Source organism: Macaca nemestrina, chromosome Y (assembly GCF_043159975.1).
Source record: "Macaca nemestrina isolate mMacNem1 chromosome Y, mMacNem.hap1, whole genome shotgun sequence".
Lineage (NCBI taxonomy): Eukaryota > Metazoa > Chordata > Mammalia > Primates > Cercopithecidae > Macaca > Macaca nemestrina.
Genome location: NC_092146.1, coordinates 7645951 through 7671466, shown reverse-complemented (window position 1 = coordinate 7671466; position 25516 = coordinate 7645951). Strand labels below are relative to the sequence as shown.

The window sequence follows — 25516 nt, the reverse complement described above, 5'->3', positions numbered from 1 at the left end:
TGAGACATCAAACACATTTAAGAAATACACTGGTTTGGTCCAAAAGGCAGGACAACTCAAAGTGGGGTGGTCGAGGCTACTGGTGAACTTCAGCATTCTCTGGTTGACAACTGGTTTGCCTAAGATGAGTTTGCCTGAAGACCTGGGATTGACAGAAAGGGAATATTTTAGTTAAGATAAAAGATGGTGGAGATCAAAGCTGAAGGAGTCTTATAATGGCTGCCCTTGGAGACAGACATGAAAAATGTTTCCGATACAGATTTTAGTTCATCTCTTTAGGGCTGGAAGAATTTAGAAGAAAAAAGATCTAGCTAAAGGAGACTCTTTACTGCAGATTTTCCCCTCACAAGAACAGCTTTGTAAGGCCATTTCAAAATATGGCAAAGAAACATGATTTGAGGTAAAATTTTTTAACTTTCTCCATTGTCTCAAAATGTTATGCCAGTGTCACGATGGAAAGTAAGTCATGATAGATAGGGTTAAATAAAACCCATCTGATGATAAGTCATGCCCATTTGTAGGGCATGATTCCCCAGTCCCCTTAGACAGGAATTTAGGCAAGACAAAAATCAGAGTTCAGTCCTCACAAGAATACCAATCCAGCAAAAGTGTCCTTCAAAATTAAAGAAAATAAGACCTTCCCAGATAAACAAAAGCCACTAGGCTTGCCCTAGAAGAAATGCTAAAGGGAATCCTTGAAGTGGCAACAAAAGGACATTAGACACAAAACAGTATGAAAATATAAAGATCTCTAGTAAAGGTAAACATACAGAAAAACAGAGAATCCTGGATCATAATGGTACATAAATCACTTTTAAGTCTGGTATAATATTTAAAACACGAAAGCATAAAAACAACCATAAACCAATGTAAATGGGTACACAATAGAAAAACATTAATGTGTGGCATCAATAACAAAGTTGGTCTGAGGGGATATGGACATACAGCTTAACAGCTGAAAACAGACTGTTTTCAATTTAAGATAATTTATATAATTCCCTTGGTAACCACAAAGAAAATAACCAATGAAGGACACATACAATAAAATTAGAAAGGATTCAAAGTATTCTTTTATTTTTTGTCAATACGAAAAAAGAAAGCAGCAAAACACAAAAGGCAGGTAATAAGGGAGAAAAAAAAGGGACAAAATATCTACAGAACATACCGAAAATAGCAACAGAGCTATACTGATGCTTTCCTTAACAGTAGTTATTGACTGTAAATAGATTAACTCCCCACCCTAATCTAAGGACACAGACTAGCTAAATGAATACATCCAACCAACCAATCAAAGTACAACAATATGCTACTAAAAAAGACTAGTTTTAGATTTAATGACACACATAGGCTGAAAGTGTAAGACTAAAGCTGATGTTCCAGGCAAATGGTAACCAAAAGAAAGCAGAGCTGATCAAATTTGGTTCAGACAAAATAGACTAAGTCAAAAACTGTCACACAAGACAAGACAGCTCAAAAATATTTATGTTACAAAAGACCTCAAATTAAAACCTAACTAAATCACAAGAAACTAGAAGAGCAGAATAAATCCAAGGTAAGCAGAAGGAAGGTAATTAAATAAAGATTGGAGCAGACATAAGAGAAAAAAAAAAAAACAGAAAAAAAGCTAAGGGTTGATTTTTTGAAAAAAGAAATTAACAAAAGGGACAAAACCTAGGCTGGGTGTGGTAACTCCTACCTGTAATGCCAGTACTTTGGAAGGCAGAAGCAGGTTGATCACTTGAGACCAGGAGTTCGAGACCAGCGTAAACAACATGGCAAAACTCCATTTCTATGATAATAATACAAAAATTAGCCAGGTGTGGTGGGTGTGTGCCTATAGTCCCGGCTACTCGGGACAGAGACAGGGAGAATCATCTAAGCCTAGGGAAGTTGAGGCTACCATAACTAGTGATCGAACAACTGCACTCCAGCCTGGATAACAGAGTGAGACCCTATCTCTAAAAACAAAACAAAACGAAACAAAAATTCTGACAAAACTTTAGCCAGATTAAGAAAAAGAAGATTCAAAAAAATTAAAATCAGAAATGAAAGAGGAGATATAACCAACGCCATAGAAATAAAAGCACCATGAGAATACTATGAACAAGTGTACAACAACAAAATGAAGAACCGAGAAAAAATTGAAAAATTCCTAAAAACATAAAATGAACCAAGACTGACTTGTGAAGAAATAATAATTATAATAAAAAAAAAATTAACAGATCTAACTAGACCCGAAATTTGAATCAGTAACAAAAAAGTTCGCAAGAAATAAAAGCCCAGGACGTAAGAACATTAAAAGAATAATTACTACCAATCCTCTGGAAAAGGCTGGAGAGGAGAGAACACTTTGAAGCTCATTCTGTGAGGCCAGAATTACCCAGATATGAAACACAGACAAGGACATCACTAGGAATGAAAACTACATGCCACTATCTCTAGTAAGTACGATGCAAAAATCCTGACCAAAATGCTGGCAAATCAAATTTGACAGCACATTAAAAGGATTATACACCACAATCAACGATGATTTACTCCTGGAATGCAAAGAATAATGAAAGATACAAAATCAATGTTACCTTAACAGAATGAACGACAAAAACCAGGCAGTCATCTCCACTGATGCAGAAACTGCATTCGGCATGATTCAACATCCTTCATTAATAAAAACACTCAACAAATTAGGAACAGGAGGATGTGGCCAAAACATAATAAAGGTCATATATAATATAAAAAGTCCACAACTAACAGTATACACATGGGTGAAGGAATGAAAGCCTTTCCTTTAGGATTAGGAACATGGCAAGGATGCCCACTCTAGAGATCACTACCTCTGTTCAACACAGTACCAGAAGTCCTGCCCAGGGCTATTAGGCAAGAAAAAGTTTATAAATAAAAGACACCCCAAGTGGAAAGAAGAACCAGGTCCCAATGGGTACTAAGGGATAGCTATACAATGAAAACTGCAAATGTCCATATAACTCAAAGCAACCTACAGATAGTTTCATTGCAATCCCCATCAAAATACCAATAGCAATTTTTTCTTCTTTTTGACCAAAAAAAAAAAAAAATCAGCTGTAAAATTAACATGGAATCTCAAGGGACACACACCCTCAACCCTCTGACCACCAGAGATAGCCAAAACAATTTTGAAAAATAAGGACAGGCCAGGCATGGTGGTCCATGACTGTAATCCCAGCACTCTGGGGGCCAAGACGGGCAGATCACCTGAGGTCAGGAGTTTGAGACCAGCCTGGCCAACATGTTGAAACCTCATCTCTACTGAAAATACAAAAATTAGCCAGGCATAGTGGCTGGCGCCTGTATTCTGAGCTACTCGGGAAGCTGAGTCAGGAGAACAGCTTGAACCCAGGAGGCAGAGGTTGCGGTGAGACTAGATTGTGCCACTGCACTCCAGCCTGGGAGACACAGCAATACTGTGTGTCAAAAAAGAAGAAAGAAAGGAATAAAGGAAGGGAGGAAAGGCAGAAGGGGGGAAGGGAAGAAAGAGAAGGAGGGAGGCAGGGAAAGAAGGGAGGGAGGGAGGAAGGAAGACACGAAGTTGGATAACTCACACTTTCTGATTTGACACACAATACAAAATGATAGTAATCCAACAGTGTGGTATTAGCATAAAAAACAACAGAAGGAGGAAAACAGAGTCCAGAAATAAACCTAAGGGTATATGGCCAAATGATCTTTAACAAGGGTGCCCAGAACTCTCAATGGAGAAAGGATAGTTGCTTCAACAAATGGTGGTGGTAAAACTAGGTCTCCATATAAAAGAATAACATGGGGAAGACTTTACCTTACACCATACAAAAATTCAGCATTAAATGGATTAAACATAAGGCCTCAAACTGTAAAGATCCACAGCCAAAAACAGAGGACCACAAGCTTCTTGAAATTAGAGACATGATTTCTTGGGTATGACACCAAAAGCAAAAATAGACAAACTGAAAAATGCCTGCCAATCAAAGGAAACAACCAGTAAGGGTGAAAAGACAACCTAAGGAATGGAAGAAAATATCCGCAAATATTAAATCTGATAACATCTAAAGAACTCCCACAAAGCAATAGTACCAAGAAACAACCTGACTAAATACTGGGCAAAGGACTTGACTGACACCTTTCTCTGAAGACATACAAGCACACAAAAAGATATTCAACATCTCAACTCATCACAGAAATCCAAATTTAAAACAACAACAACTAACGAGATATGATTTCAATGCCTATCAGGGTTGTCAAGAGAGAAATAAAAAGAAAATATACAAAAAGCAAACAACAGTAAAGTTTGGGCAGGAATATGGAGAAACTGAAACTCTTGTGCACAGTTGATGAGAATGTAAAACAGTGGGGCTGCTACGAAAAGCACAAAAATTACTCAAAAATTATAAAATTTCCACATATGATCCAGCAATCCCATTTCTGAGTGTATACATAAAAACATCCAACAGGATCTGGGAGAGTTACCTGCACAGCTGTGTCTGCAGCAACATTACTCAACAATAGTCAAGAGGTGGTGGTAACCGAAATGCCCATCCAGAGGAATGGATAAAGATAATGTGGTATACACACAATTGAGTATTATTCTGCCTCAGAAAGAGGAAGGAAATACTGTCACATGCCACAACATGGATGATGAACCTTGAGGACACTATGCAGTGCAAAGTAAACTAATCGAAAAAAGACAATCACTATGATTTCCACTTATTAAAACAAACTCGAAGTCAATTCACAGAAGCAAAGAGTGGGATGGTGGTTGTTACGGGCTGTGGGGAGGAGGAAGTGGCAGAGTTGTTTAATAGGCAGAGTTCCAGTTTTACAAGATGAAGGCATTCTGAAAATCTGCCACACAACAATGTAAATGTAGTTAACACTAATGGACTGTACAGTTAAAAATAATTACGATGGTAAATTCATGACTATCTTTTTTTTTTTAACCACAATTAAAAATTATTTAGGCATTTTAAACCAAACAAACCAAGAACTACAAAGAAACCTTTGCCCTTATTCAGTTGGTTTCTTCTTACCAGGAATATTGGCTCTGTGAAATTATTTTATGTAAACTCCTAGGAGTAAACTTAATAAGTAATAAATAAGCAAACTAATAAATGCCAAAAGTTTTGTGTAAAACAAAGATCTATATATTTCAAATAAAGTTAGGTAGGGGAGAAAAAATCTGTTGAATTTTAACAGGGAATTTCATTTAAAAAACAAACGGCAAATATTTCACTTAATTGGAGATAGAAAGTCCATGTCCATTTTAAAAATTATTTTCAAAGGTATGCAAAAGTTGACACAAGCATAATACGCTCCTACCTATCCACTCTCCAGTTTCAAAACATTTGAAAAATCATGGCCAGCGCTGATTCATCTTTACCCATGTAGTCCCGCGCTGAATCACTTAGAAACAAATGGCCACTACCAAATTGTTTGAACCTGAAATATTTTGGTAAGCCTCTCAAAAAGGGAAGTAACTCTGCAAATGATTGCTAGGTATCTTAGGCATCTTCCAATATATACACGCTTTCTTTTCTCCCTTTATCCAAGTTTGTCTTGATTCTTTGACAAGAATACTTCCTCAACGGTACGGTGCACTGCCACTACTGGGAGATGCATGATATCTAGTTATGTCTTTTGTGGACACACTGAAATCAACATGTTTAGGCGTCATAAGCATGAAACATCCAGTTTCATATCCCCTCTCTCAATGTTTTCCCCTAATGAGAAGGCCTCTCAACTTTCACAGCCCAACATCCTTACCTAAAATTTCCAGCTGAACAGTAAATACCAGGAGTGCAGGCAGCACAGGCACAAGGTCATAGTGGTCAAACAACAATCAGCCCCAGCGTGTGGAGTACTGAATTCAAAAGAGCCAGCTTGGGCTCTTTCAACAGCAAGCCAACTGAGGACTTTGGCTGGGTCTTAAATCAGGGTCCAAGTAGGGACTATGGAAGTGCACATAAGCAACAGAACAAAGTATAAAGTCATCAAAGGTAGGCAGGAGTTGCTACTGTTTGTTGTCCCTATCCTGTTCTTTCAGTGTTTCTGCATTTCTAGAAATTTCTGTTAAACATGCTGGGCAAAATATTTTACTTCATTAGCACATCAGATACTAGCAAGCACTTGGGTGTAAACCTGTCAGGAGTCAGAGCCTGGGGTGTAGGAAGGTGAAACAAATCTGCAGACACATCTTTTCCTTATCACTAGTTTAAGGTCATCCGGACAACTTCAGCCCTTCACCTCAAGGAACACACATAAAATTTATCACATTTAAAACAAAGTTCCCCTCTCATGACAAACCAAATGGACACACAGTTTACATAGCTATGGTTTACATTCTTGAAAGAGGCTGGGCTGTTGGATGTAGCCCAAAGGGACATCACACCACTACTCAGCATCAAGAATCCACTGCAAACCCAAGAGACCATGAGGCAACATACTCTCTCTTAGGGAGAGCCAAATGTGTTCTGTTTCTCTCCAATCAAGATAGTGGTACAGATAAAACAGAATAAAATAGAAAGAAAAGATAGGAAAAGAAAAGGCAAGGGAAGTGGCCGAGAAGACAAGGAAAACAAACAAACAACAGCAACAAAAAACAACTTACCTGTGTCAAATTTGATAAAGCTGGTTATCTTGCCAGTCCCTAAATCAATCCGGACAGTATCATTCACTTTGATGACAGGATCTGGGTAGCGAATGGTTCGAGCATCATGAGTCACCAGGTGTGGAATTCCCTTTGTCCCCACAGTAATCTTCCTCACTTTGCACAACTTGTACTATACACATAACAAGGAAAAACCAATTTAAGAGGTAAACACAAAAAGTCAGCCCAAAGCAGTCACCCAACCATTATTATCCCACCAATTTTCAGCATTTCTTTAGTTAGAGAAGGAGTGCTCTTGGGAAAATTGTATTAGCCACTCACAGAGCTGATGGTCTGCCATAATTATTTAGTAATTTAGACATCTGGGAAACCTCGCCAAGGGGGAATCTGTTTCAGAATCCTCTGGGGGCTCTGGTAGCTGAACTAACTTCTGGTCCTTTATCAGAGGCTACAAGCCTGTTGCCTGTACACCTGAGCAGTAACACAGAATCAACTGACTGGTCTATCATTTTCTCCTCAAGGATGTTTTTCCCGAGAGAACTCTCATCTTGCTACTCTGGAGAGGTGGCTAGTGCCCTAGCAACAAAGTTAACTCTCCTACTGCTAAAAACATGATGCTTTTATGACCAGGTTAGATAAAAACAGCTTTCTCAGCCAACCAGGTGCCTTCCATACACAATGCTCCTCTTCCTCATCTGATTTTTCAGTGGTACATCCCATTATCTATGGGCCTTAGTTCCTTGTTAAAACTTATTGCTCTGGTACTGCTCAAATGACATCTACCAGTAGAAGCTGTTCAAAATATCTCATACCAACTATGTGTGTCAGCCCAACAGTTAGCCAAGCCCCATTATGCTCCAGAAGCAATCTTCAGAAGCTTCAAATGGTATACTTTGTAATCTCAAATGAACATAACCCATTTGTGGCTGTTAATGTCCATCCTAGTTAACACAGGCCCCCCCCCAGAGTGTCACTGTTCCAAAGTAAAAAAGTGATTTTCTTTTAGCTTTGCTGGGAGAAAAAGCTTCTCAGGGCAAGTTTTGGGTAAATATGTAAATAACAAGGACAAGTAGAGTGCCAGGTGACAAAAAACCCCCATGAAAAGATGAGAGAAACCCTCCAAAAAGTGCACAATAAATGACTCCAGCTCCTGCATTTCCTCTACAGATATTTCACTCTCTCCCTCATCTTTGAGCTCTCAGGACTGACTAGATTTGCCAGTTTGTCTCTATCATTGCTTTTGACCTGCCTAGGAGGTGTGGAAAGAGACATGGCAAATAAAGAAATAAAGTAGCAAGAGCTTGGGCTCTCACTCCTATAAAAAGGCCCCAAGTTCAAATACTGTATCCTTAAGCTTCAGAGGACAAGATGGGAATAATTATTGCATACTCCTACATGTAATACATTTATGAGATGAAAGAACATAAAGGACCTAGCAAAGCAGTTAATGCCAGCTAATATTACTTCTGCTGCTACTACAGATCCAACACTATTAAAGCACTATGGAGATGTGAGGCCATTTAATATAATGCAACAGTCCAAGAAAGTGATGACACTCCACATGTGGAACTTAGGTCATATTAATTCTACCAGTTAAGGTAAGGGAATTCACCAGCCAGGCATATCCAAGCCCACTTATATGTGTTAAGGCCTGGCTCCTAGGCAGTCAGTCTAATGAGAGCACTCTCCTCTCTCCATCTCAAAAGTTCACAGTTGACACAACCCTCCAGGCACTCTCTTTAGTGAGTGTTCAGTTTGTTTACCAACACCAGCTCACATTTACCCCCACTACAAATACAAACCCAAGATCATTTTCAGCTTTCTTGGTCAAGGAGTTAAGCACAGAAACGAAAGCTGCCTGGCTCCCCAATCAGAGCTGCCTACTGGACCAACCAACTGAAAATCTTAGATAAAAGAGAGGTCCCACACAAATGCAGAAATTGAAGAAACCCCCAGACACTGTGTGAAAACATACCAACTAAAACTCTTAAAGAATGTCAGAAGTAGTCCAAAGGACAATTAAGCAGATGGAGCTCTTTTCTTTCAAAATGAAAACCAAATCCTTCTTTCCTGTTGCCCTGCCAGTACCACCCCCAAATTAACTTCAGGAATACCTTTGGGTACAGATTTCTGTTTGACCCTAAAGGACAAGACATCAGAAACTTGCCTGCATACATACAAAAAGGCCCCAGTATGTAAAACTTTTGTTCTACTGCCAGTCATAGTAAGGCAAAGCAGGGCAGGAGTCCTTTGAAAGTTTAGGGCCTGTATGACAAGTTTGGATGGGACGTGGAGGGAGTGAATGGTGGCAGGGGAGCAAAGCAAACATACTGCAAACCAAGGTGACCATGGGAATGGATTCACCAGCCAGGGATGTTTTAAGTACTTTGCATTCATAAACATGTGTATTGAAGGTTAAGCATGCAGAGGTAGGGTCAGGAGGTGTTGTCATCAAGACACTGAATAAAACTTGGCACACTCCTTCCAACCACACATAAATACCCCCATAAAGGAAAAAAGATCCAAATCCAACATACAACCAAATTCAGCAGATAGAATTACATACCAGAATACAACAACATCAAGCTATGGTGCCACAGTAGGCAAAAGATACTTAAGCGTGATGAGGCAGAAGGAGAATATGGACACAGACAGAGTGACCAGGGTGCTGAAGGAGGTCTTTTTGAGGTTCATTGAGCAGCCAAGCAGAATCGCCTCAGACAATAAACGGCATACAAGGGTTACTAACCTGCCAGCTTCGCATGAATACATGTGGATGGGGTACAATATGATAATCAAAGCCCACTCTTCTCTTTGCCTTCTACTCCTAAATGGAAATCTACCAAGCTACAGTTCATAAGCACCAGAGCAGCTGGTCAAGAAACCAGGCTTGTTCAAGCCTAGGGTAAATAACTGAGGAGTTATTTACTGAGGAGTAAATAACTGAGGAGTTATTTACTGAGGAGTAAATAACTGAGGAGTTATTTACTGAGGAGTAAATAACTGAGGAGTTATTTACTGAGGAGTAAATAACTGAGGAGTTATTTACTGAGGAGTAAATAACTGAGGAGTTATTTACTGAGGAGTAAATAACTGAGGAGTTATTTACTGAGGAGTAAATAACTGAGGAGTTATTTACTGAGGAGTAAATAACTGAGGAGTTATTTACTGAGGAGTAAATAACTGAGGAGTTATTTACTGAGGAGTAAATAACTGAGGAGTTATTTACTGAGGAGTAAATAACTGAGGAGTTATTTACTGAGGAGTAAATAACTGAGAAGTATATTAAAAAAAACTGAGGAGAAAGCAAGCAGAGAAAACACATTTTCCCCTTTTACCTCCAAAGGCCTTGGGACAAAATCATAAAAAACAGAACATCACTCCACAGCCTATATTCTGCAACCAGTGAGGTCAGACTTGAAAACAATCTGTCTCTGTTGACTTCACTCTTCCATCCCCATTTAGGAGAAGGACAACTTGCAATCTGCCTTTAAAAGTTACTCTCCAATCAACAGTATGCCTTCGTCCTTTATTCTGCTTTTGCAATCCCTATCTTTCACAGTGCCAGTTCAGTGACCACTTACTAAGGCAGTATACAAAACCTAGGGCTCCTAGTGGACAGTCTCAATCTCTCCAGCTGTACTCCATGCTAGATTTAAGAAACCTGTCCTTGATAACATGAGAAAAGAACTCTGAAATGCCATGCTCTAGCTCTCAAATGGTTCTACGCAGTTACCAAGATCCCTATTACTGATACATGTATTATAATCACTGCTCCCTATTCAGAATAAAAACTGCCCTCCCAACTTCATGAGGCAAGTCTTTGCATCATGGCCTGCTGAATGCATCCTTGTCACCCAACTGTCCTGCACATTTTTTTGTATGTGACATCCTGAACCTACTTGGGGATTCTAAAATGTTTCCAGTGAAAACTAATTCTGTTGCCTTTCCACCCTGGCTCATTAGTTCCAAATATCCCAGGTAAGACAGGTCCAAGCAAGTTCTATAGCTGTGAACTCACAGAAGGCCTATTCACACCTCAAAGTCTACCTGCTGCCTTCCACTTGTCACATACATCCTGTGCAGTGTACTGTCTCAGCTGAGATGACAACAGTGCTAAGATAGTCATAATAGTTAGCAGGTATAGGTGACAGGAGAGAGACAGCAAAAACAAAACAAGTAAAAACACTTTCTTCTTCTGTATCTTTCACAGATTCTCTCACTAACCAAAACTTTCTGCATGACAGCAAGAGCACCACCATGGCATCAAACTTGAAACCTTGGGCCCAAAGGTCCTTTGTCTTTAAATGCAGGCATGAAACACCCTCTGAAAAAGGCACGGCCTCTCCCTTTAAAGGTGCCACCAGTTCCAAGTGGCTTTCCTCCATCCTTTGAGGTTCACTCTGGAACCATTAATCCAAGCTTCATGATGCATGTCAGTTCTTGAAGTATCCACAGGTAACTTGACTGCCACACAAATGACACTCATTAACTATCCACAACTGAGTAAAATGCCTGTAAGCATGTTAGCATATTAACAATTCTGTCTAACCTTTATGCAAAGCTGAGTGACCAGGTTTGCAGTACTTTCAAAACCAGGCCCAAGACAGGCTAAAAACTTCTGATCACTTTTATTAAGAAAAGTGATCCAGCAAAAGCCAACACCATGGCAGGCTTTCTTCATATTCACTACAAACAACTTTACTACCTGTGCACCAAACCTTCATGTGGCCAAAACAGTTCAGGATTTAGATCTTGGGTCCTCTTGCTTAGTAGAGGCCCATCCCGCCAGGAAACTAGAGCTTCACTAAGGGTAACGCTGGACGTTTCATGAGGGGAACTTCCAGATGAGTAAACCTCTTAGCATAGGGGTAGCCTCAACATCTGCAGAAAATCAATCACTTTTCCTTTGCCCCACAACTGAAAAGACGGTCTTCAGATTTTGAAGATGTGACTCCCCCATCATCTTCTCACCCCACCTCATAATGAACAAAATGTCTTTTGAAGCAACTTGAATGGAGCTGGAAGCCATTATTCCACGTGAAGTAATACAGCAGTATAAAAAATCAAAACTCTTATGTTCTCGATTGTAAATGGGAGCTATGCTATGAGTATGCAAAGGCATACAGAATGATACAATGGGCTTTGGAGACTTGGGAGGGGACCAGGAATAAAAATAACTATATATTAGGTATAATGTACACTACTAGGGTGACAGGTGCACTAATATCTCAAAATTCACCATGTATAATTCATCCAAGTAACCCAAAAACCACTTGAATATAAAAAGCTACTCAATTTTTAAAATTTAGTTACTGTTTTTAAAAGAAATGTGGAGAAAACGACTTCGTGTGTGGCTAATGTACAGCACTCTACCAAAAGAAAACCTCAACTCTGCCGCCTGTCTCTTCAGCAATCTTGATGAGCGATGATTTGTAATCACATCACCACCTATTACAACATGCCTGCCCCATCAACACCCTTTCCATACAACCTTGACTGCAAGGTGAGGGCCCGTGTCATTCTCCAAAATGAAATGTCAAATATGAGGCTTCACTGAAAGCATTCTACTCTGTCCTTCTCGAACCGCAGATTAAAGAACTCTTTGCTTCCAAGTTTCCACTGCCTTTTGTAGAACACCCACACAAACCAGTCGGAAATCTTTCCCACCTGGCCTCCTTTAGAAACAAACAAATGTTAACTGCCCAGGTTCCATCTTTTCTGAACCTTAAAATTCGACTGCCTATTCTCTCCACCAGTTTTTTTTCCTTGCCCAACAAAAAACCACTAGTCTCCACACTCATCATCTTGATCTCAACCACCTCCTTTTGCACCAGATTCCAATGGTCTAAAAAAAAAAAGGGCAAGCATTGCCCCTTATCTTAAAAGAAACTCCCTCTTAACAAAGTTACCTTTTTCTAGTTACCGCCCTCTATCTTGTACTTTGGGAATAACTCCCACCTTTATGAGGTTCAGTCTTCTCAATGTTCAAGAATGACAATCCACAAACACATCTCTGGTTGGTTACTCTCTGACATTCTCTTTTTGATTGCTTTAACCAGTGTTTTCTACTTTTCAAGAAACAGAACTTACACCACCTAGATCCTGTTCATAAACTCTCTGCAATATGAAATCTCCCTCTCCCCATGCACATTCATCATTGAATACAAGCTGCCCAATGTCAAAGAGGATTCTGTGTCACCTATTCAGACAGCTTCTATTCTAACTCATACTTGAGCAGTGTTTCAGTCCTCTATTTCAGTCAGCACCTACTTCTTTCTGTCTCATCATCAACTTGCAAGTTCCAACACAAGCAGAACCCAAAGCATTAACGTACTGTCCTTCCACAACTCTCTCAAGCATCCATGTATTTCATCAAGATCTGCAGCTACCATCTCCTTACCCTACCAGGAAATACTCAGTCACCCTGTCACACATGTTCTTCCCCTCTACCACAATAGGGGATGCATACTCTAAACCCTTTGTCTTCTTTGCCATGTCCCAGGTGATACTTGTGTCTTTTATCTCGACTCACAATGGGAACAGGCACTGCCTTAGTTCCCATTATTCATGTGCAGGATCATCACAGGCTCACCCAAAATCTTTCCTTTTCTCCCATCCACTGTAGTAGCAATCATAGAAAACAAAAAAAAACAAGATCCACCTTATCGCCCATTCGTAAATCCAATGACTTCCATTTCTGTGATCTTCAACTAATACCAAGTTGTTAAAGGGAAAAATTATGTCTGAAATCCATCAGGCTGTTTTCTCAAGACCCACAAAATACCCCTTTTCTAGTTTTATTTTCGAGAGTGGAGGGCTGTTTGGATATTCTGTTTCTCCACTAACCTGTGCTACCTGGAGGACTAATAGCCTGTATAAAAAGGCTCCATTGTGTGTCCCTGACTCACTGAAATCCAAGAAACCCATCATTCTCCACTCTAAAAGTCACTGTGCCCTTTAACCTGTGGCTCCTGGGTGGGGTGTGATAGGGAATGCTCCCTTTCCAGCTGTCCTAAGAAACAACCAACAAAGAAATAAGCTCAACCAAAACTTCCCCAAATCTCTGATCTCTTGCACAAAGATAAGGTCCTTACCCTAACCCAGAATAGCCATTTGGCACTTGTGGCCACTATGTGATACTCACCTGGGCACAACCTTTTTACATGGTGGCTGGCCAATGTAGTAGAGCCAGTACTAGGTATTAACAACACTCCAATATCTCCTTCTCCTACTCTATCTCTCCCCATTTAAAAATTCACAACAACGGTTGGGTGTGGTGGTTCATGCCTGTAATCCTAGCACTTTGGAAAGCTGAGGCAGGCAGATTACAAAGTCAGGAGTTCAAGACCAGCTTGGCCAATATGGTGAAACCCCACGTCTACTAAAAATACAAAAATTTGCTAGGAGGGGTGGCACATGCCTGTAGTCCCAGCTACTTGGGATGCTGAGGCAGAAGATTAGCTTGAACCCAGGAGGCGGAGGTTGCAGCGAGCAGAGAAGGCACCACTGCACTCCAGTCAGGGTGACACAGGCAGATTCCATCACCAAAAACAAAACAAAACAGAACAAAACAAAAAAAATCACCGGGGCTACCAATCTGTATTGTCTCTTGAGATCCAAATTCCTTACAAAAGCAGAAACCAGTCATCAGATTTGAGATTTCCCTGTGCTTTCTAGCTTTTGGGCACAACAGAACCCAACAGCCTGGGCAACTGAACACACTTCAGGATGCTAGACCTAGTTCCTATCACCTAAAACAAAGCACCTCCTTGTGGGAACAATCCACAAAACAGAAGGGACACTGCATCAAGGGACACTACCAAAGAAGTTAAAAATAACCAAACAACTGACCAATTAAAAAACTACCCAGACATGAAAATATTTGTGAATTCTTATAGGGACTCCAATGTGTTTCCCCCAAAGAAACAACTGAGAAAAAGGCAAGCTGGTTAAACGAAGTGGAAACAATGTCCAATAAAACACTGAGATTCATCTGTAGAATGTGTCTCACAGTTAGATGGCATTTGGTCACTGTGCAGGTGATTTGTGTTATGTGAGAAATAAGGAAGAAGTCACCCCATGACATTAAATCCAGGGAAAAGAGGAACGGATGACTGAGGGGTGATCCTGGTTTCCAAAGAAGTGTTCCCTACACAGAAAAAAGGCAGGTGCTGTCCACACAGAAAGGAACTCCCTTGAAAAGTTTCCCCAGTGATACTGACTTTGGCCATTACATTTGGAGAGGGGGTAGTTTTAGGATTGAGGCAGACATCAGGAAGTCAACAATCTTCTATGTCTAGTAAGTGTGAGGCACCACTACTACTAACATAGTCACAGAAACCTGGCAAAACAGCATATTATCATCATTTCAGAGAAAATGAACGCTTAAAAAAGGTTCTACATACTGTTGCCCATGGTTACATAATTAATCAATGACAGCGTTCGGATTCTCACCCAGGCCTTCCTGGTTCCAATACCAGACCTTCCTCAGAGAACTGCTTACTCTGTACCCTGCTTCTAAAACAGCCTCGTGTGGAAAATCCATTGTCTTGTAACACGGCTGGCAAACCTACGTGCCTGAATTAAACAACCAGACAGACAAGCAGAGACAGCAATTATTCCCAGAATATGTTCTAAATGCTGTCTGACAACCTTAGCAACAGACCTATCTGTATGGAAATTATAAAGCTCACTTAAAAGCTCACATACCTTTGCCTCTTCCGCTGTGATACGATGAACAGCAAAACGGCCCTTGGTGTCATAGACCAGGCGGAAATGTTCACCTGTCTTCTCGATGCTGATGACATCTGATCACAAACAAGCATAAGGAACGTTATTAATGTAAAGTTTCTTTGGCCTACACAGCAAGAGCACTCCATGCCAGGCTGAACGTGAGAACATTTTAGCAGCCTGGGGATCCCCCAGTGCTTGATGTGGGTGCTTGAACGAAACCAACCAGCCCCAGTCCTGTCCCAACAAATTACATCCAATAAAAGGAAGTGTCTATATATATGGCTACTCTACTGCTTTCTATGTTGTGTAATGGCTGCTTGCGACTGTGTTCTGGGTTAATGCACTCAGGATGCAGAGAAAACACACATAAGCATACCCACACACACTAGGAAACCAAATGAATGAGCAGTCCTCACATTTAAGCAGGCAAGGCTCAAGGCTCTGCAGGTTGCCCAGTCAATGGCTTGGCAAGCCTCGCCATGACTCTATGACTTCCCTTATCAGGAGTCTTGCCTTGCTTGGGACCTGGGGTTTTGAGCAAAAAAGCAAAATACAAAATGCAGTAAAAAAACAAAAAAAGCAAAGAAGGAATGAAAGTAGGAAAAGAAGGTCTGTCTTTTCTAATTCAGCAGCTGGATCCTGCAAAGTCTGGTCTGGAATGCCTCTCACCTCTGTAGCTTCCACACCACCTGATAAACCAAACATCCCCCAGCTTTCTGGAAAATACTAGGCTAAAAAAGTGTTACAAAGTATTGACCGGCTGGGTGCAGTGGCTCAAGTCTGTAATCCCAGTACTTTGCGAGGCTGACGTGAGCAGATCACAAGGTCAAGGGATAGAGACCATCGTGGCCAGCATGGTGAAACCCTGTCTCTACTAAAACTGCAAGAATTAGCTGGCCATGGTGCCGTGTGCCTGTAGTCCTAGCTACCCAGGAGGCTGAGACAGTAGAATCGCTTGAACCCAGGAGGTGGAGACTGTGGTGAGCCACTGTGCTGCAGCCCGGTGACAGAGCAAGACTCCATCTCAAAAAAAAAAAAAAAAAAAAAAAAAAGGTATTGAGCCTGTCGCCATGGAAAGAAAGAGTGAACAAACCACTAGGTCAGAATTCCCCAGTGCCTTTTCCCTACCATCCCTCTCAGCACACTTTTTCTCTAGATGAGTGTGACCCTTTTCTCCCTTCTCCACTCTCCTCTCCTAGCAAGCTGCAAATGCATCGGTGGAGATCTGGCATGGTTAAGTCATCAACAGAGAAAGTGGAAAGACAGGGCCAAAACCCTGTTCACCGACAAAGATTCTCTCCTTGACCAGTCATTAGCCAGACTCCTCTGAGCCCTCTTCTTGTGGGCTTCAACCCTGGCCTATGAAGATCTGAACACTAACATGGCTTCTAGAAGCTCAAGATGAGCCCAATCTCTGTCAAAGTGCCTGCCTGAGAAAACTCAAGGCTGCCAAAAGAATTTACTGGTTTTTTTCAGTCAACACCTGAGGACAGCTCTTCAGTCAGGAACCTAAATTTGATAACTGCCAGCTAGCAGCCACTGCTGGTCTCATCCCATTTACATTACCAACCCCTTTCCAGCTTTTCACTTGAGCCTTGCCACTCTGTCCCTATCCTTCATTCTCCTTCTGAAATGACCAGCAATAAATCGAGTACAAATCAGAGTCAGGTTTTGTTTACCATGGGCAACATGTAAGTCCCACACCTTGCATTTCTCTCAACCTGTTCCTTCGTCAAAACAAAGAGCTCTTTCCTTACCCATGAATCCAGCAGGGTATGTGACATCCACTCGAACCTTGCCATCAATTTTGATGAAGCGTTGCATACATATCTTCTTTACCTCATCTCCAGTCAATGCATACTTAAGTCTATTCCTGAGGAAGACGATCAGGGGAAGACATTCCCTCAGCTTGTGGGGACCTGTCGACGGACGAGGTGCCTGTAGAAGACAATGGCAGGCAAGCTGATCTCTCAAGATCCACCCCTTATGTAATCAGATTGAGTAGATGATTTGCCTTAGTTCAGCATTAGTTGAACTTGTTGAGAAAGAGGAATAAAAGAAGGCAATTATATCATCGATTTAGAGAGGTATGCCTTGTTAGGAAGATCACACCCCCAATATGGAAGTCCCATTTTGTGCCCCTTCCTTTCACAAATTCAGGCTCACAACCATCTCCCCATTTTGCCCTGCCCCAAGCACCACCACCACTGGTACTGCCTCCTTAAACTTTCCTTGAATACAACACTACATCCCATGTATCTCGGGTAGAGCTTACACTTTACCCACAACCTACGAAGACATATTCTACTACTTTCTCACCATTCCAGGCCTCAAAGTCCCACACAAGCCCTGCCGATGCTGTTAGACCACGCCTTAACATGGACTGTGTGTCCTTCCCTTTCTTGGCTGCTTGCCAGCTTTAGTTCATCAAATTCACACTGCAACAAATCCTGTAACCTATACTTTTGCAGTTTTAGTGTTATAACAACTTTGGACTATTTGCTACCAGTACATAGAAAGGTCTCAAGTTCTGGGGTGGTACTGTTTTGAACTCCACTCCTCAATTATCTCTTAGGCTCAGACCACACAGGAATCCTTCCTAATGGAGACTGTTCTTAAAGCTGCTTCTACAGCTCCCTCTTTAGCTTTATCCCTTTTAAAATGGACTCACAATCATTAACCACACACTTTCATCAACACTAAGGGGAAAAGAGGGGAGCCCACAATACCGAGGACTAAGTTCCCAGCAAGTCTTCTTTATAAGAGTGCCTTGGCCAAGCACAGCAGCTCAACACTGTAATCCTAGCACTTTGGAAGGCCGAGGTGAGTGGATCACCTGAGGTCGGGAGTTACAGCCAGTCTAACCTATGTGGAGAAACCCTGTCTTCACTAAAAATACAAAACTTTGCTGGGCATAGTGGTACATGCCTGTAAACCCACCTACTTGGGAGGCTGAGGCAGGAGAATCGCTTGAACCCAGGAGGTGGATGTTGCAGTGAGCCATTGCATTCCAACCTGGGAAACAAGACTGAAACTGTCTCCAAAAAAAAAAAAAAAAGTGCCTTGCTTATCCTCTCAACAACAGAGGGAACAGTGGCCCACCAAGGGGGGGGGGGGTCAGATACTAGGGGGCAGTAGCAGAGGTAAGACCTGGAAGCAGAAACAGACAGGGAAAGGCTGCAAATCCAGGTCCCCAGGCAACACACAGCCAATTTTCTCTCTGAAAATACCAGCATGAGGAACACAAGTTTCTGCTACTAGTGTTCAGAGTTCCACCTGTCCCAAGAAGAGGCTATGTAATCTATCAAGTTAGTTACCAAGTGCCTACTATGTGGATGTGGACCCTGAGGGCTGCATATTTTCTCTTGGATGCCCCATGTTTATTCCTGCCCAAAAAACTTTTGGTATCTTAATCATCTCGCTTCCGTCTTCTTCTTCACACGGGCTCCCTTTCTATCTCAGAAGACCCAAAACTTTCTTATGGCTTCAACCACTCTCTTCCATTGTCACCACACCAACAATGTGGAAACTGCCTAGTCTGCCTCTTCTCAGAGGTTTGCCTTCTTTGCCTCTGGGAATGTGTCCTCATCCTGCCAAGTCTTCAAGGTTGAGTTCAAGAGACTCCTGCATTTCTCACACAATTTCCTGCCCTTGTTTCATGGGCTCCTGTAGCCTTTGTTTCATGTAGCTCCTGTAGATACTGTTAAACCTGTATCTTGGGCTCAACGTAAAAAACAGCTACTCCACCCTCTGAAACAAAGGGTAACTTCAAGTTAAATGTATTCGATTACTAATGGGGACTCAGTGCACTGTAACTGAACTCCTTTGTTATGTGGAATTCGGCAGGTTCATTAACCCCCTCAGCTCTGGGCTCTGGGAGTGCCCACTAAATTGGGAAGTTCAAAGAGCAAAGGAGACCACCAGGACTTGATATCCTGGTGTTTTGTTGTTGTTGTTGGCATTTTTAATCCTGCATCTATTTGAGAGCGCCAGCTCTAAGAAATGGTTTTGTGGTATGACACAATTTGAATAAATCACAACACACCAGCCTAACAGCTCTTTTGAAAATATTAACCCCTATGATGGGCGCTGTGGCTAACAAGGACATTTTGTGGATAACAGCAAAGTGCTGTAATCTCAGCACTTCGGGAGTGGCCACAGCCGGTGGATCACAACGTCAGGAAATTGAGACCATCCTGGACAACATGGTGAAACCTGGTCTCTACTAAAATACAGAATTTAGCTTGGTGTGGTAGCTCATGCCTGTAATCCCAGCTACTGGGGAGGCTGAGGCAGGAGAATCGCTTGAACCCAGAGGGAGAGGCTGCAATGAGCCGAGATCACGCCACTGCACTCCAGCCTGGAGACAAGCAAGACTGTCTCAAAAAATAAAAAAAAATAAAAGAAGAATCCCAAACATCTCCCATAGTTCATTACTTTAAGTCTTTCTGATCTCCTGGAAGAGGCTTCATCATTTTACACTCTTTAAAACTGCAGTCGCTCAAAGCCCCATTCATCCTTCCCACGGCCCTATTATTTTTCTCCCAGCCCTCAGCACCTGTGAACATACTGTAACTTCCCTCTCCTCTCAGCAGGATATAAGATTCAGCAAGAGAGAGGGATAGATTTTGTTGTCCAACCATTTTGTACAAGGGTGGGCCCACATAACACCACCTGGTATGTATTAGGCTTTCAATAGTTACTAAAACATGGCACGCCCAGGTTCTCAGCGACATTATGGATCACAACAGTGCTCAAAGTTGAGGGCGGAGAGCTGTTCGACCCGCAGTTTCCAAACAAGATGTCATAACTTTTTTCTCAGGGTCCTTTTCAGAAGGGAGTAAGGATAAGTTCCTTGAGCGCCAAGTCTTCACCAACGAAAATCCCACATAATAAATAAGCAAACAGTATTCCCACGAAATAGCAAGTCACAGGTAACCAGCATGCATTCCTGACTAAAAATCAAATATAGTTATACTCACAAATACACCCGTTAATTTGTCGAGCATCCAATGCTTCGGCGCTGCAACACGCTTCAAGTGCTTCTTGGGGCCCCGGGCCTGAAAAGGACACCAAACTTTTTCAGAGAAATTCGTCTCATTTGACAGTAAAATGTCCTCATCTTCAGCTGTAAGAACTGCTAACGAGTAATACCTGATCCGAGGAGAAAGGATAGTCCAGCCTATTTCACGCCCAGTTTTGAGCAAATATTACTTCCTGCCAGATCCCAGAACAAACCCCGCAAAACTCACAGACCTTTGAAAATCTCACGAGTCTCCCTGGCGTCTTTCAAGAGAGCGTCCACAATGCTCTCCAAGCGAATCTGAGATTGCTTTAACGTATGGATAGAAGCTAACATGGGTAAAAAGCTAGTGCTGGCCTGTGTAATCAAGGGTGGGCTTGCAAGGTTAGCCGAGGCAGCTTGTCTCTAAGACTCACGTGCCAGCAGCACCCCCGGCCCTCAGTCCGAGCACAAGAGCCAGCTCGGAACCCCCAGCCGCACTCTTCTCAGACCTCCGCTCTCCAAATCGGGTTTCCTGAAAGCAGCACAAGCAGCATTCCCATCCGCCAAGTAGGGGCACCCGAAAAGTGAAAGATCGCCAACGTGGAAAGGCCCTTCTTCAAAAGATGGAGGCCGGTAGGCCCTGAGGTAGGGCGCACACGTCTTACCATGGCGAAATCCTGCGACGGAAAAGAACCTCTTCTTTTCCGGTGCAACCGTACTCTGTGGTCGTAATCCGCGGGAAGTCAAATGAGTGAGAATTTCGGTTCCGATTTCCGACTCTAGTAAGTAACCTTTTCCTATTCTACAGTTGTAGAAGTCACACTTAGAACTGAATTTCTTAGCATTTTCAGTTTCTGATACCAATTCACAAGTGTCAGTTGTGCCACCTGACTTTTTGTTGTGCTTCCTCCCCTCAGGTCGGCTGAGCTGTGAGGACGCAGTTTACACTCTAAAAATTACCTTTCGCCAACTTTAAAAATATTTAACAGAAGCTCTGAAGGAGCACGATTTAGGAGCCTTAAAAAAAAAAAATAAGAAGAAATAACCTATGTGATTCCTTGTGACTGTGACACGTTGTATTGTAAAATCATGATTTGAGAAACAAATAATTCTTTCTGAATTGGGGCCAATTTCACAAGTTTGAGAACGTATTTAAATCGTCTGTATTGTAAACTTTGAAAGAATAGGTTTTACGGGACGTGAATTGTAAGATCAATAATTTGTTTTGGATTAACTTGTGGTGATGGTTGCACAACTCTGTGCGTGTCCCTAAACTCCACAAAATTCTCTTTTAGAAAGGTGAGCTCGGCTATGTAAGTTGTACCGCGCGCGTGTGTGTGGTGTTACAGCTTTATTGAGGCCATGTAAAACACAATCAGCCAAATGAAGCTGGACTTGATGTGTACCATTTGACGAGTTTGGACATAGGCGTAAACCCACAGTACCACCATCACAATTGAGGTAATAAACATCTGCATCACCTCCAAAAATTTCCTTGTGTTCTTTTCTGGGTGTTTCTTTTCTTTTTCCTTTCCCTTTCTTTCTTTCTTTTATTGTGTTTTTGAATGAGGCAGGGTCTGGCTCTGTCGCCTCGGCTGGAGGGCAGGGGCGCCATCTCAGCTCTCGGCAGCCTCGACTTCCCAGGGCTTGAGTGTTCCTCCCACCTCAGCCTCCCACAGTGTTGAGACCACAGGCACCTGCCACCGCTTTCCGGATTTCCCCCCCCCCCCTTTTTTTTTTTTGAAACGGAGTTTGGCACTGTCGCCCCGCTGGCATGCAATGGCGCGATCTCAACTCAGTGCAACCTCCACCTCCTGGGTTAAAGCCATTCTCCTGCCTCAGCCTCCTGAGTCGCTGGGATTACAGGTGCCTGCCACCAGGCCCAGCTATTTTTTTTTTTTTTTTTTTTTTTTGTATGTTTAGTATAGACGGGGTTTCACTGTGCTGGCCAAGTGATGTCAGACTCCTGACTTCGTGAACCACCACAGTCTGCTTTCAAAGGTGCTGGGATTACAGGCGTGAGACACCAAGTCCGGCCTCCGACTTTTCTTTTTTCTGTAACTGTGGAGAGAACACAATACAGTAAGATCGACCATTTTTACTAATTTGTAAGCGCATTAACAGCGCCTGAAGTGTTTTTGTTGTTGTTTTGTTTGTTTTTGCATTCAATTCCTTGACTCATGTCTGTGCCAGTGTATGTGCCAGCTAGCAAGACAGCAGACTCCACACTGTTTGCTCTGTACTAGGAGTCACCTATCCTATTCTGAGACTCCTAGACTTCTTTTGTCATTTCTCAGGTCCCCTTGCTGATTTTGTGGTAGGAGTTATTACGAAATTATTTTAGGCAAATAGAGAGCAGTTTTCATTTTTTTAAAACCTGCTCCAGTAAAGTTTCTTATCTAGAAGGAAAGCCCGGGCTTTTAGAGCTTGGGCTCTTAGAGCTTGGCTGGCAACATTTGATATGCAAATGCAGGCCATTAGAAACTGAGTCCACTCAAACATGGAGATTCCTGTGCCCTCTTGCCCTTGCCCTGCATGTTCCTGGCAACATGGCCACCCCCACATATCCCCATGTGCATAGAACATCATGGCATCGTTTATTTGCACAGTAAAAGACTAGAGTAGCCCATGGCTTTTCCATGAGCTAAGTGAATGACATGCCTGGTCAAACCAATCCACTGCGCCCTCTGCAAATCAGACACCTCCTCCTCCAGCCTCTGCATATACCTGGCTTGTTTCCTCCCCACCTGGGTTCCATCTCTTGGGTTTGGAGTTCCCCTCCCTCTGTCTCTGTACAGAGGAGCTGCTTCCTTCTTCCTTGTTTCTTGCCTGTTAAACTCTCTGCTCCTTATAACTCTACCTGTGTCCTGTTGCTTTATCTAATTCAATGTGAGACAAGAGCTCTGGTGTTGATAGCCTCATCGGAGCCCTATCAATTTCAGTTCCGGTCCTGGACAGCCCTTCGAGAGCCCTTAACCTTAATTGGGCTGATTCCTTCCACTCTCTGTGGCAGACAACTCACTTTTCTACTCTTTTGCCCATGATTTTCCTTTTTTATTGTTCTCCCCCGAAAAAGCATTCGCTCCTCCAGATATAACACTGCTGAATACTGCTCTCTGACTAAAACAGGCTTTTCTGATTGAATCATTTTCAGAAGACTGTTAGTCAAATACATATGTGGACATGAGGAGAGCCCTTACCAGCCAATTATCCTTATTAAATTCTGATCCACAAATGCTAGGGGAGAGCGATTTGAACAATAATAAGATTTCCTGCACAACTGACTCTGCATGGATTACTCTTTCTCCGTTGCAATTCTCCTGTCTTGATAAATCAGTTCTGTCTAGGCAGCTGGCAAGGTGAACCTGTTGGGCGGTTACAGAGCTGCATCCCTAAGCATGTCCATGGCCTCCTAGAGCCTGGAGACCTTCTACTGTCCTGTCTGGGAGGCAGCCAGGCAGTTCCTGCTGATCTTCCAGCCGCTGGCCTTCCCCTGTCCCTGGAGAGCAGCAGCTCTGCCTAGTACTGAGCCACCTGGAGCTGCTGCCCTGCTGTCAGCCTGATTCCCCTGGCCCTCCCTGCTGCCTCAGCACATCCTGTCTGCTGCAGCTGCTTGGCTGACTGGGTAAGGGTGTGCTCCATCTGTGGGTTGAGACCTACTCAGTGCCCAGATGAGGACATATGGCAAACGAATTGTAACTAGATGTGTGCCTGGGTGATGGTGCACCGCCCTTCTGCTGGATCCGGCTCCTGAGCACTTGAAGCACAGAGAAAAGGGAAGCAGAGGCACTTCCCTCGGGACCAGATGAAAAGAGTAGGTAATTTTTCCATGCAAAATGATTGGTAAAAATTCCTGTCCACCTAGGTTTGGTTTTTAAAAATCCATTCATTGTGTTTCTTAACAGGAAAATTTCAGAGAATGCAGCTGAGCAAAAATTGCACCAAGGAGAAACTCACAGCTAACAGTGTGTGTATGTGTGCACGCCTTTTTATTTTTTTAGGTGGAGACTGGCTCTGTCTTCCAGATTGGAGTGCAGTGGCACCATTGCGCCCCACTGCAACTTCCTCATCCCAGGTTCAAGCGATTCTCCTGCCTCAGCTTCCAGAGTGGCTGGGACTACAGGCATGCAACAGGACACCCGGCTCAATTTTGTATTTTCATAGAGAGGGGGTTTCACCATTTTGGCCAGGCTGATCTCAAACTCCTGATCTCAGGTGCTCTGCCCACCTGGGGCTGCCAAAATGCTGGGATTACAGGACTGAGTCCCCACAAATTCTTTCCTGTTTTGCACCATATGTTATCTCCTGCGTGTTTTGTGACCTAAAATCCCCTCCTTATCCAGGCTTTTGAGGCTTCGTTTTTCCACCATAGGTGTGCAAACTGCAGCCCGTGAATGAAATCCTGCCCATATTCTAAGGCCCATGAGCCAAGAATGGTTTTACATATTAGGTTTTCGTTTGTTTGTTTTGAGACAGAGTCTCATTCTGTTGTCCAGGCTAGGATCATAGTTCACTTCAGCCTCAACCTCCTGGGCTGAGACTACAGGTGCATGCCACCACACATGGCTAATTTTAAAATTTTTAGGTAGAAATGGGATATCACTGTGTTGCCTAGGCTGATTTCCAACTCTTTGGCTATAGAGATCTCACACCTCAGCATTCTAAAGTTTTGGGATTACAAGCCTGAACCACCTCACCTTGCCTCAAAATGTTTTTAGAAATCAAAAGAAAAAAAAAATCCTGGCGTGTGAATATACGTGAAACTTAAAAGTTAGTGTCCACACATAAACTTTGATGGGGCATGCAGCTATGTTGTGTACTGCAGCCTGGGTGACAGAGTGAGACCCTGTCTCAAAACATAAAAATAAATAAATACAGAAGTTCTTGCTCTGTCACTCATGCTAGAGTGTGATGGTGCAATCTTGGCTCACTGCAACTTCAACTTCCCAGGCTCAAGCAATCCTCTTGCCTTAGCCTCCCAAGTAGCTGGGGCTACAGGTATGGGCCACGCCTGGCTGTATCCCACATTCCTTGACTCATGACCTCTTCTTCCATCTTCAAAGCCAGCAACTGTGGTTTAAGTTCCTTCTTATCTCTGGTTCTCTGCAGCTGACAGTCTGCTTTCCGGGATTCTGGCAGTTACATTGAGCCAACCCAGCTAA

At 42.6% G+C, this 25516-nt stretch overlaps 1 protein-coding gene across 7 annotated transcripts in view; it reads right to left on the bottom strand.

Moving 5' to 3' along the window:
* LOC139360922 (small ribosomal subunit protein eS4, Y) overlaps positions 1-21077 on the bottom strand; it is a 28149-nt gene extending 7072 nt beyond the window's left edge. Inside the window, exons 1-6 of one of the 7 annotated variants that reach the window (XM_071089411.1) lie at positions 21020-21049; positions 20332-20409; positions 17107-17287; positions 15326-15423; positions 6614-6785; positions 1697-1789 (exon numbers count right to left, since the gene is read on the bottom strand). In XM_071089411.1, the coding sequence (XP_070945512.1) occupies positions 1697-1789; positions 6614-6785; positions 15326-15423; positions 17107-17287; positions 20332-20409; positions 21020-21022 (625 nt within the window). In that variant the 5' untranslated portion in view covers positions 21023-21049. The other 6 variants (XM_071089410.1, XM_071089414.1, XM_071089413.1 and 3 more) reach the window with 6 other exon arrangements.
* Positions 21078-25516: the final 4439 nt, after the last annotated feature.